This window comes from Globicephala melas, chromosome 12, assembly GCF_963455315.2.
Source record: "Globicephala melas chromosome 12, mGloMel1.2, whole genome shotgun sequence".
Lineage (NCBI taxonomy): Eukaryota > Metazoa > Chordata > Mammalia > Artiodactyla > Delphinidae > Globicephala > Globicephala melas.
In genome coordinates this window covers 55,107,167-55,120,752 of record NC_083325.1, presented here as the reverse complement: position 1 = coordinate 55,120,752, position 13,586 = coordinate 55,107,167, and the positions used below count along the sequence as shown (strand labels likewise).

At 38.5% G+C, this 13,586-nt stretch overlaps 1 protein-coding gene across 6 annotated transcripts in view; it reads left to right on the top strand.

Annotated features, from left to right (window-relative positions):
* Positions 1 to 226: 226 nt before the first annotated feature.
* PLEKHH2 (pleckstrin homology, MyTH4 and FERM domain containing H2) overlaps positions 227 to 13,586 on the top strand; it is a 106,348-nt gene continuing 92,988 nt past the window's right edge. For all 6 annotated transcript variants that reach the window (XR_004039858.2, XR_004039856.2, XR_009566093.1 and 3 more), the window contains exons 1-2: positions 227 to 314; positions 7,082 to 7,211. Coding sequence is in view for 2 of the 6 variants with exons in the window: in XM_030857802.2 (XP_030713662.1) it covers positions 7,089 to 7,211 (123 nt within the window). In the remaining 4 variants the exon portion in view is untranslated. The remainder of the gene's footprint in view (positions 315 to 7,081; positions 7,212 to 13,586) is intronic.

Here is a 13,586-nt window from a genome sequence, read left to right as displayed (position 1 = left end):
AATGGAAAGGAGGTGAGCGCTACAACAGGCTCTGAGCTCTAAGTGTGCCAAAGGCCAGGGATAGAGACTCCTGGACAGAACTCCCTCCTGGGATAGGGACTAGGAGTAGTCAACACCCACACCCCCAGGTGACGTCAGGAGATCGACTGAGGTCTCTGATTGGCTACAACGGCCGCCAGTCCGGGGAGGAGGCGGTACCCTGTCCCCCGCCCGCTCCGGGCTTGGTGTGAAGCGGGCGCAGGCTGAGAGCCCCAGGAAACCCGCACCAGACGCACCCAGGACAACGGGCGCTGCCCCCGGGTGCCAGCGCAGAGGTAGGCAGATGAGACTGGCCGGGAGCCGAAGGGCGACCCCAGAGACTCCGGTGCCGGGGGATCCCCGCCCCCTCTAGAGCGCGCCGTCCCGGGTGGGCGCGTCGCGCGGAGGATGGGGGCGGCGGGCTGATCCGGAGGGCCGGGACCCGGGGATGGAGCGGACTGGCACCGGACTCAATTCCGCGCCTCCCGCCGCAGCCTCCGCACTCCACGTCGCTCCCCTTGCTGCTAGCAGGACTGGGGTCTCGTCTGGGAGCGGTGGCCGGCGGCTCCTAGCCCACTGGTCTCCCGTGACATTTTGTTTGAAAAGTCGGGGCCCGGGTTTGTGGCGCGGCGCGGGCAGTCAGGGGGGCACACGAGGCTGCTGCGCGTCCCCGTGCTGAGTGGCCCACGCAGTTAGGGATGCTGCGGCTCGGCCTCCGCTTCTTGGGAGCCCCACTGTGATCTCGGGGGCGAAACTTCTCAAAACTTTAAAGAACCATTTTCTACACCTTGAGTTGCCAGAATGTCAAAGTGCCCTTAGGTGACCTACCATGAAACTGCGCTGTCCCTCAAGTTATTCGGCCACTTTTTAAAAGATGGAACATTTCAGCCAAAATTTTTGACGTGCGAAACGCAGTGGAAAGAGAGGTTGAAACAATAACGCTGGAAAAGTCCTAGTGCTGTGCTACCTGCAGGTCACTGCTTTCTTTGTGAAAATGCCAGTCGCAAGCCTCGACCACACAGCTGTGTGTGTTCCTGAGGAGCTCTGGAGTGAGGAGCACGGGTTCTGAGCAGTGCTACTGAAGGGCAGGCTTTGCCCAAGTGGTGCTGGGTGGTGGTCGGGAGGTTGCTTAAGCAAGGCAAGCCTCAGTGTGGTCAAGAAAGACATCTTCTCTGCTTTAGAAACACACACCTCTCTCTCTCTCTCTGTCTGTCTCTCTGTCTCTCTGTCTCTGTCTCTGTCTCTGTCTCTGTCTCTCTCTCTCTCTCTCTCTCACCGGGCCAAGTTAAGCTGTCCCTTAAGAGGAGAGAATTAAAGAGTATGAGTGGCTACCTTGGGCTTCATCAGGGGAAGCCTAAGTAGATGAACTCTTTCTATTCTTTTTCTTTCCCTTTAGGGATTTGGAAGAGAAACAGGAAGTCAAAGATTCAGAGAAAAGAGTATTCATTCCACAATCGTGTCAGTAAATGTTTCCCAAAGTCATTGGGGTATTTGGGAAACCAAGACTTTTTCCTGTCGGCTGCAGTAAAATTAGATTACTTTCAAATTCAAAATGTAGAAATGCTGTTTATTTAGCAAGTGGTATAGCTCCCAAAGCTATATCATTAGGCTCTATAAAATCAGTGGTAATGGAAAAGGATGGTGGATATTGTTCAAAATTAGAAGCTTTACTCAAGATGATGCATTAACACAGCAGTTACTTTATATTAACTGAAATTACAGAATGAAATGAGGAAATCAGGTGTCTAGACCTCAGGATAGACCATTAGCTAACCAATCTGTAGTTTTGAATTTTTAAAATTATGACTCTAGTAACTGGGAATGCAGACATTAAATGCCAATAATGTTCTTAAGGTTTTGCTACTTCACTGTAAAAATATGTAATTAGTATAACTATAGAAATGAATAGGTGTGTTTAACAGAATTTATTTGATGTGTCATTTTCATAGCATAGTACTCTTGGTAAAATATATGTCTGATACTTGTCATATTTGAGATTAACAATTAACTCTAAATTGTTCGAGTTAATGGTGGAATTCTCAGCAGGGATAACCACAAACAATAGATTATTAATATACATCCACTTAAACTGTTACTTTTTCTTCACTCATTTGTAAATATATGCTCTTTATAATTAAGGTATAATTCACAAATGAAAGTTACCTTTTTAAAGTGTACAGTGTAGTGGGTTTTGATATATTCACAAGATTGTGCAACCAACAGCACTAATTCTAGAATATTTTCATCACTTAAGAAAGAAACCCCAAACCCATTAGTAGTTGATCACCATTGCCCTCTCTTCACAGTTGTTGGCAACCACTAAGCTACTTTCTGTCTCTTGGGATTTGCCTGTTTTATATAAATGGAATCATACAGTATGTTGCCTTTTGTGTCTGGCTTCTTTCACTAGGCACTTAGGGTAATGTTTTCAAGGTTCATCCATTGTTGTAGCATGTATTAGTGCTTTATTCCTTTTTTTGTGGCTGAATAAGATTCCATTGTGTGGATATACCACATTTTGTTTATCCATTCATCTGATGATGGACACTTGGTTTGTTTCCACTTTTTGGCTGTTTGAATAATAATGCTGTTAACATTTGTGTACAAGTTTTGGTGTGGACTTAGGTATGCTGTTCTCTTGGGTATATACTTAACATTGGAGTTGCTGGGTCATATGGTAACTTTATGTTAAAACTTTTGAGGAGCTGTTAAACTACTTTCCAAAGCAGCTGTACTATTTTTACATTCTCAACAGCAGTGCATAAGAGTTCAGATTTCTCTGCATCCTCACCAACGCTTGTTATTACATGTCTTTTTTATTATAACCATCCTATTTAGTATGCAGTGGGAAGTCATTGTGGTTTTGATTTTCATTTTCCCTTATAGCTAATGATGTTGAGCATTTTTTATTGTGCTTATTGTCCCTTTGTATATCTTCTTTAAAGAAATATCTCTTTAGATCCTTTGCCTACTTTTTTTTTTTTGCGGTACGCGGGCCTCTCACTGTTGTGGCCTCTCCCGTTGCGGAGCACAGGCTCCGGTCGCGCAGGCCCAGCGGCCATGGCTCACGGGCCTAGCCGCTCCGCGGCATGTGGGATCTTCCCGGACCGGGGCACGAACCCGCGTCCCCTACATCGGCAGGCGGACTCCCAACCACTGCACCACCAAGGAAGCCCTCCTTTGCCTACTTTTTAACTGGATTTTTTATTGATGAGTTGTAAGAGTCCTTTATGTAATCTGGATACATGTCCCTTATCAGATAATGTGACTGGTTAATATTTCTTCCCATTCTGTGTGTTATCTTTTCACTTTCTTGATTGTGTCCTTTGAAGCACAAAAGTTTTTCTTTTTAGGTTAAATTTACCTATTTTTTCTTTGATTACTTATGCTTTAGATGTCATATCTAAGAAACTATTGTCTATTCAAGGTCACAAAGACTTATGCCGATTTAATCTACTATGAGTTTAGAGCTTAGGCTCTTACGTCTAGGTCTTTGATCCATTTGGGGTTAATTTTTGTGTATGGTATGCAGCCAGGGTCCAAATTCATTCTTTTGCGTGTGGATATCTAGTTGTCTAGCACCGTTTATTTTAAAAAAACTATTCATTTCACCTTGTCAAAAATCAGTTCTCTCTAAATGTGAGGTTTTATTTATGTACTTTTTTTAATGGATTGAATAGCTCCCCCGCCCGCCACCAAAAAGGATGTATTGCAGTCCTAACCCCTAGTATCTCAAAATATGATCTTATTTGGAAGTAGGGTTGTTACAGATATTTTTAAGTGAAATATAGTTGATGTACAATGTTATGTTAATTTCAGGTATACTACATAATGATTTAATGTTTGCATACATTATGAAATGATCACCACGATAAGTCTAGTGACCATCTGTCCCCGTACAAAATTAGTACATTGACCATATTCCTTATACTGTATATTACATCCCTGTGACTTATTTATTATATAAGAGGTTTGTACCACTGGATCCCCTTCACCTATTTTGCCCCCCATCCTTATTTCTTATTTCCTTATTTCTGTACTCGTAATTTTATTCCACTGATCTATATATATGTCTATCTTTATGCCAGTACCACACAGTCTTGATTACTGTACCTTCGTAGTAATTTTTGAAATTGAGTGTGTGAGTCATAAAACTTTTTAAGATTGTTTTGGCTATGCTGGGTTCCCTGAATTTCCATATGAATTATTGGATCAGCTTGCCTGTTTCTGCAAAAAAATGCAGTTGGAATTTTGATAGGGATTGTATTAAATGTGTATATCCATTTGCAAGTGTTGCCATCCTCACAGTATTAAGTCTTTTAATCCATGAATGTGCGATGTCTTCCATTTATTTAGGTCTTCTTTAATTTCTTTCAATGATGTTTTGTAATTATTTTTTTTCATCTTGATCAATGATGTTTTGTAGTTTTCAGAGTACAAATCTTATACTTCTTTTGTTAAATTTACTCCTAAATATTTAATTCTTTTTGATGCTATTGTAAATGGAATATATTCTTGATTTCATTTCTGGAGTTTCCTTGCAAGTATAAAGTAAAACAATTGATTTTTGTATATTGATCTGGTTTCCTGAAACTTTGCTGAACTCAAATAGTTCTAATAGTTTTTTTTAATGGATTCCTTAGAATTTCCTATGAATAAGACCATGACATCTTAAAATAGAAATAGTTTTAGTTTTTCCTTTCCAATCTGTGCGCTTTCTATTTTATTTTCTGGCACTGGCCAGACCCTCCAGTATGACATTGAATAGAAGTGGCGAGAGCAGACATCCTTATGTTGTTTCTGATCTTAGGCGGATCAGTCATTTACCATTAAGTGTGATATAAACTGTGGGCTTTCATGGATGCTCTTTATCAGGCTGAGGAAGTTCATTCCTATTGCTAGTTTGTTGAATGTTTTTATCATAAAAGGATGTTAGATTTTGTTGAATTTTTTTTCTGCGTCTGTTGAAATGATCATATGGTTTTTGTTTTTTATTCTGTTCATGTGGTTCATTACATTGATTTTCATTTGTTGAAAAATATGTTTGTTATTTTTAAAACTGTAGAAATTTTACAGTAGAACATAAACAGGTTATTTTAAATGTAGTGCAAAAATTAACCAACATGAAATAGACTCTTCTTGTTGCTTAAGATAGAGGAGTGTCCCTATATTTCTGTGCAGTGATATGAATGGTTCAAGACTTAAGGATGTCCATTTCAGGACTGCTTTTTATTTTTAATATTTCATCTGTATTTTATTCCTTGTCCACTCTAAAGCTAATGAGGAAAGAAATGAAATAGCAGTAGAATTGAGAAAAAGTTTGTGACTGACAAACTACCTTATTTACTTCTAAATCATTAATAGAAAATGCTGATGTGAGGTAATGAAAAAAAGGTCATTAACAAGGCTAATATCCTTAGGAAAAACTCATAAAACAGTGGGGTGGGGCTTCTGTGAAAACGAAGAAATGAAGAGAACAATTTTTAGCTCTACAATAAGTTTCCCTTAAATTATGGCTAGAATTTAGGAGCATCTGGAGGCTTTGAGATGGTTGGGGAACTCTTAATAAAGTTGTAGCCTTTGTAAAATAACTTTGCTTATATTTATTTCTAAATTATTGAGTGATAATGTAAGTATTAATGTGAAAGCTGATCTAAGCACAAATCAATATTTATGCTAGGAAAATAATCTTTTGCAGATTTAAAAAACTGGTATAGATTTAAGACGGGGTTATATTACACTAAATATTGGGAAAATAAACTTGCTTAATTTGTGAGGGAGACATGTTTTTGTAAAACAGAAGAACAGAATAATGCGCTTCTACTGCAGTTCTATCCTGGGGTTCTGAGAGTTTGCTGTCACATATATGCTATGATTAGGACTTGGCTTCTCCTGAAGAGCCATTTCTAATGCAGATTTTGTCAGTTCATAGCAAGGGCAATTCAGAAATACATTATCAAGCCATTTATGAAAATGGTCTGATGAAACATTAACAGACATTTAAAACTACTTTTATGAATCCCAGAGCTAAAAATAATTGTGCTTCCAAAGTCAAGCAATAGTTTTTTGCACTTTAGAATTTCAAAACCAGTTCCCCTGCCTCTTGGCTTCCCCTTAACCGTGCTTCTCCTTAGGATTAATCTCCTCCAAAAGGAAGGTTAGCATCTTGGAAAACACTGATCCAGATTTACTTAATGTAGGTGATTCTAAATTTCATGTTTATATGTTTTCTCTTCTTACACCAAATAAAAATTATCTAAACTCGTCTAGGGTCATAATACTTTGCCCAGTTAAATATGCCAAAGGATTTTTGGTTTGAAAGACAGCCTTAGGGAAGAGATATGGGGACATATGTACATGTATAACTGATTCACTTTGTTATAAAGCAGAAACTAACACACCATTGTAAAGCAATTGTACTCCAATAAAGATGAAAAAAAAAAAAAAAAGAAAGACAGCCTGGACCTGGACAAATATAGGGTGGTGGTAAGTAATAATTATAAGTCTAAGCCGTAATTGTAGCACTGATATGAAGTTTCTTTAGGTTATTCTATGATGCTACCAATTGAATCAAAACTGTAATAATTCTATAAGTTTAAGAACATGGTAAAATTATGAACCGACAGATGTAAAAAATCTTACCTCAGCTGTTGGGCAGAGCTAAAATAATGACAGTACTCTGTTTGTGTGGTGCTGTTATATTGTCCAAGGTATTGTTAAGAACAGCAGTATTTAATTTGTTCCTTACAACCTACCCATGAGACGAATGGTTTGTTATTGCCACATTCCCCCTTTTTTCTAGATTGGATAAGCTGAGACACGGAAAGTTTAATTAAGTTAAACAGAAAGTTTATGTAACCCAGTTGGGCCTCCAACCCTGGCCTCTTGTCTCCCCTAAGTTCTTTCCATGAGCTATCACCAGTTCTGGAATTTATCTTAGAATTCAAAACTTACGTCTAGATATCGTTAGATGGTGACTAGAATATGTGTGTTCAATGATTTAATGAATTATCCTGAATGCTAACTGATATTATGCCATTTGAATGCTTTCTTTCCTTCCTAGAATAAATATGGCAGAGCTTTCTGAGACAGAAGGACCAGTAGATTGGAAAGAACGATGTGTAGCCCTGGAGTCCCAGCTCATGAAATTTAGAGTTCAAGCGAGCAAGATACGAGAGCTCTTAGCAGAGAAGGTAAGCTTTTCTCCCTCACCTTTGTTAGTAAACGTCAGCTATTTGGGGCCCATTTCATTTATATTAAATAATCTCAGTACTTTAGGCTAGGGAAAGCATTTTAAAAATAATGAATATAATTTAACGTTTTGTCAGGAATCTGAAGCTATATTTGACATATTCTTTTGCCAGTTTTATTTTATTTTTTTAGATCTTTATTGAAGTATAATTGCTTCACAATACTGTTAGTTTCTGTTGTACACCAAAGTGAATCAGCCATGTACATACATATGACCCATATCCCCTCCCTCTTGAGCCTCCCTCCCATCCTCCCTATGCCACCCCTCTAGGTCATCACAGAGCACCAAGCTGATCTCCCTGTGCTATGCTGCTGCTTCCCACTAGCTATCTATTTTACATTTGGTAGTGTATATATGTTGATGCAACTCTCACTTGGCCCCAGCTTCCGCCTCCCACCCCGTGTCCTCAAGCCCATTCTCTATGTCTGCATCTTTATTGCTGCCCTGCAACTAGGTTCATCAGTACCTTTTTTTTTTTTTTTAGGATTCCATATATATATGTTAGCATATGGTATTTGTTTTTCTCTTTCTGACTTACTTCACTCTGTATGAGAGACTCTAGATCCATCCACCTCACTACAAATAACTCAATTTCGTTTCTTTTTATGGCTGAGTAATATTCCATTGTATATATGTGCCACATCTTCTTTATCCATTCATCTATTGACGGACACTTAAGTTGCTTCCATGTCCTGGCTATTGTAAATAGTGCTGCAATGAACATTATTGTAAATAGTGCTGCAATGAACACTATTGTAAATAGTGCTGCAATGAACAATAATTCAAAAAGAGTCATGTACCACAATGTTCATTGCAGCACTATTTACAATAGCCAGGACATGGAAGCAACTTAAGTGTCCGTCGACAGACGAATGGATAAAAAAGATGTGGCACATATATACGATGGAATATTACTCAGCCATAAAAAGAAACGAAATTGAGTTATTTGTAGTGAGGTGGATGGACCTAGAGTCTCTCATACAGAGTGAAGTAAGTCAGAAAGAGAAAAACAAATACCATATGCTAACATATATATATGGAATCCTAAAAAAAAAAAAAAAGGTACTGATGAACCTAGTTGCAGGGCAGCAATAAAGATGCAGACATAGAGAATGGGCTTGAGGACATGGGGAGGGGGAAGGGTAAGTTGGGATGAAGTGAGAGAGTGGCATGGACACATATACACTACCAAATGTAAAATAGATAGCTAGTGGGAAGCAGCCGCATAGCACAGGGAGATCAGCTCGGTGCTTTGTGACCACCTAGAGGGGTGGGATAGGGAGGGTGGGAGAGAGATACAAGAGGGAGGAGATATGGGGATATATGTATACGTATAGGGGATTCACTCTGTTATAAAGCAGAAACTAAAACACCATTGTAAAGCAATTATACTCCAATAAAGATGTTAAAAATATATATATAGATAGATAGGCACAAATCCTTAGGTTACATGATGGCTACCTCTCAATAAAGCTGTTTCATGATTTAAAAAAAAAAAAAGAAGAGAAAAAAATCATTTCCTGGGTTGTACTGTGATTTATCTGGTATTTTCCACAATCCCAATCCCGTATGCAATGATTTTGTCAATATCACCAATTATAACCTTGCCTCTAAACCTCACTGGACACTTCCTAGGTATCCCAGGTGCCTTAGCCTCTCAACAGTTGGCCCGCTGTTGACCACAGCCTCCTCAAAATTTTCTTGGTTCCGTTGACTACTTACTCTCTTGGTTTCATTATGGACATTGTAAGAAGTTATGCCTATTTGGGTTCCAATTAATTGACCTTTAAATTCTTAATTTAATGCCAACATTTGTTTTGTTCTTCAGAAGGCTTATCGTAACAAATTTCTTTGAGTGCCCATTTTGTAAATTTTAAAAGTGTCGTTTTCTCTGTAAGTAAAATTGTAAATAGTTTTTTGGTGATTAATTTATGTTATTAAATTTTCTTTTTTGTCAGTGAATGAATATTCACAGAGGAATTATAGAGGAATTCACAGAGGAATATTATTTCAGAATTGCTGTTTTATTTGTGGTTTCTTATTCTCCTTCTCCTTCTCCTCCTTCTTCTTCTTCTTCTTTTTTGTCTTCCATAATTTGTATCTGTCTTAAATCCTTTGACAGATCTCAGAGATGGAATGATTCAGATGTGTTTCATACAGTGGAAAGAGGATAAGCATGCCAAATTTACTCATGGTTTCCCAGTAAATAAAGTCAACACCAAAATGGGAATAACACTTTTCATGATATTTTCTGTTATTTTCCACTACGAAATATTTTTCTCTGGATTAAAAATTATTTTTGGTACCCACCCATGTTTTAATAAAAATACCAAATATTGATTTATTATGTACTAAGCACTTTACAGATATGATTTATTTAGCTCTTATAACAATCTATGAATTAATAAGTTTTATTGTTCCCATTTTACAGATTAGGAAAATGATGCTTACCGTGTGCCAGGCAATGTTCTAAGTGCTTTACGTATATCAACTTTTTTTTTTAAATTATTTTTGGCTGTGTTGGGTCTTCGGTGCTGTCCGCAGGTTTTCTCTAGTTGCCTCTTCATTGCAGTGTGCGGGCTTCTCATTGTGGTGGCTTCTCTCATTGCGGAGCACAGGCTCTAGGCACGTGGGCTTCAGTAGTTGTGGCATGTGGGCTCAGTATTTGTGGCTTGGGCTCTAGAGTGCAGGCTCAGTAGGTGTGGCATGCGGGCTTAGTTGGTCCGCGGCATGTGGGATCTTCCCGGACCAGGGCTCGAACCCGTGTCCCCTGCATTGGCAGGCGGATTCTTAACCACTGCGCCACCAGGGAAGCCCATATATTAACTTTTTAATCCTTATAACAGCCCTATGAGGTAGCTATTAATATTATTCATATTTACACAGGAGGAAACTAAGGCACATAAAAGTTATTTATTTACCTTGCCTGAGTTCATGCTGAAATGTAAGTGGTGGAGCCAAGATTTGAAAATAGGCATTTTGTTTTTAGAGCTTGAATGCTTAGCTGTCACCCTATATGGCATCTCTAATACAGTTTTGTTACCACATTCTTTGCTTTCTCTGATATTCTTACCTACTCACCTATTCTGTCTTCTCTGTTCAGCCACACAGCATGTAACTCCATCTCTGCTTGGCAGCACACGTCTGCATAAGTTAGGATGCATTTATGGATGTAGTAATAACAGTTTACATAACATTACGTATTTTTCAAAGCAAACCCTCTTGCATTGCTTCTGCGTGCCAACACGACTTGAGTCACCTGTTGCGTTCTAGTGGATAGTCTGGTCCCATCTGTAACCTTTAGTTTTGTGTGAGAACCAGTCTGCCCTGAGGCTTCTTCCTAATAGTTCTCCATACCTTCCCTCCAGATGGTTGCAGGCCTAAGTCTGAAGATTCTTGAGGGAATATTAATTTGATTCCTCAGCTCTTTGCCAGAAATTCTGTCCAACTTTTCCTTTCTGCTACAGTTCTTGTTCTTAGTTCTGTTTTCTTGGCACTGATTTGAGGCATCTAACACTAGGTGCTTAACTATGGTTCCTAAGCCTTGACTACAACCATTAGCTAGTTTCAACCCTACAGTAACTCTATGACATAACTATTATTACCCACAATCTACAGATGCTGACATTAAGACTGAGAGCATTTGAGTAGTAGGCCCAATATTACACAGCTAGCAAATAGCAGAGTTGGCATGAAACCTTAGATCTTTCATGCTTTTTTTGTGATGCAGCTAAAAGAGTGCATGGCACATAGAAGTAACTCATTATTATTTTCCTGTATCCTTCTGATTGGACACACTGGTTAAGTGTACAAGGAGATGACTTAAACTAATGTAATTATAGATTGATGGGAGACATCTTTCTGAATTTTTTTAGGAAAAATGTATGAGAGGATCTCAGAGTGTTTTTATAATTCAAGATGGATTTCAATCATATATACATTGTATAGTTTTGGAGATGGATTAGGAGAATACATGGGATTTTTTTAAAACTATTTTTTTCACCTATTTGTTTTTTCCATTACAATTTCCAAGTAACTTCAAATATTGAAGCTTGTGAAGAAAAAGGCCTTATTGAAGTCTTGGGCAGGTCCTGCTGTAAGTGGGAGAGGTCTTTAGAGGAATTTAAGGAATGGTGTTGGAAATATCTCTAGTATGCCAAACATAAACGCTTTAGAGAAGCTGAGATTTAAGTAATTTTCCTACTTTACCGTATTACTAGTTCATTTTTGGAGTCAGGGAGGGAAAGGGAAAGTTTCTTTTTCAGTTGAAGTGAATGTTATTTCCTACAGGTTAGCTTTTCAGTGAAAAGGAAAAGGTGAAAAATATGAATTTTCCCTTTGGGCATCAGCATGGACCACATAACCTAATGCTGCCTTTACCTGATACAGCATTTCTGTCTGGCAGTTCCTGCCACTTGACCTTCCTCTTGTGAATATGATTCCCCTGAGGTGGTCTAGGATTCTCGTCTAAGAATAAGGAGTATCTGGATAGCATTGTATTTGCTTTCATGTAACAGTCCAGTCACCACTGTGATTGCCCTATTTAAACCACACATGCCCTGTTACTCTTTTGCGCCACCTAATATTTCACAGTGCCCAGTGAAAATTATACATATACTAATAATGAGATTTTTCAGGCTAATTTAAATTTCATTTTTGGGCTATTGACTGAGGATATTATTTTTAATAACAAAATTTTTAAATGGTTATAACGTCTTTCATGGGTTCTATGGGGAAAAGTCAAGAAGAGAGATACTTAATGAGGAATTTCTGTCCACATCAATGAGTTTGAAGGTTCTAAAGTATTCTGCCTGTAGTAACCAATTCATTAAATAAGTTTATCTGTATACAATGCATGGAACAATGAGATCACTGAGTGTTATGTATGTATGTGTTTCTGTGTGTGTGTGTGTGTGTGTGTGTGTGTGTGTGTAAAATCTGGACCAGTGGCAGATTTCCCTCTGCCACTTGCTGCTGTGTTCACACTGGCTACAGAGGGCACTTTCACTCTGGTAAATCAAAGCACCAGGCTTAGAATTTGCTTCTTCATTTTATTATTGTATTAGTGGCCTGTTCATAAAAGACTTATTTTTGTCCAAAGCCTGATATGGATCATTTCAGGTTTCTTTTACTGACTTAGTATGGATTGGCTGTGGAATTGACCCAAGCTTTACATTACAGTCTACATTGTGAAAGTAAAAACTTAATGGGTATTTCCCGCATTGCTTTTTTTTCACTTTTAGTATTTTGCGAAGTTATTGCCCAGTTTGAATGATTATAAAAACAATCACTCGAAAAACAAAGTATTGCTTTTCATCCTATGCTTATATTTAAACTGATTTTTTTTAATTAATTTATTTTTGGCCGCATTGGGTTTTTGTTGCTGTGCACGGACTTTCTCGTTGTGGTGAGCGGGGGCTACTCTTTTGTTGCGGTGTGTGGGCTTCTCATTGAGGTGACTTCTCTTGTTGCAGAGCACAGGCTCTAGGCACGTGGGCTCAGTAGTTGTGGCTCGCAGGCTCTAGAGTGCAGGCTTAGTAGTTGTGGCACATGGGCTTAGTTGCTCTGCGGCATGTGGAATCTTCCTGGACCAGGGATTGAACCTGTGGCCCCTGCATTGGCAGGCGGATTCTTAACCACTGTGCCACCAGGGAAGTCCCTAAACTGATTTTAAAGTGTTCTAAACTTTATTGGATATACTTAATGTGTATTTACATTTATGCAGTGTGAAATGTTTGGTATTTATGATGTTTAACATAGATTGTGAAAATTTAGTGATTTTGTTTTATCAAAATGTATCTTTGCTTTTAAATAATTATTTGGAAAGAGTTGAAACCTTCATCCATTCATTCATTACTTTTTCCTTTCTTTTATTTGTTCAACACACATTTATTGAGTTTCTGTTATGGGGTATTCGTGATCCCTGCCACAACCAATGTTACGTAAGTAAATAATAAACCCCAAATCTGGGGAGAGACTACTTAGGTAGAATTTGGTTAGAATCTCAAATTCTAAATTTAGCCTCTCTTGGTCATACCTGTGTTCCTGTGTTTCCTTCTGCAATAGGTTTCTTGAGAACATGCAACTTAAAGTTGTTCCTATTATGAATGTTAATGATTTTAAGTTACCAATAAAAGATTCCTAGGCCAAAAGAATAGCATACAAGGGACAAAAATAAAGACAAATGCTTTCCAGCCAAAGATTTTGTCGTTTCACGTATTTGGGACTGATCTTCATATGGTTCTGTAGAGCTATATGCTGTGTGTGGAGTTTATAAATACCAAAGCTGCTGTGGTTCAACTAAAAGAGCAGTAGG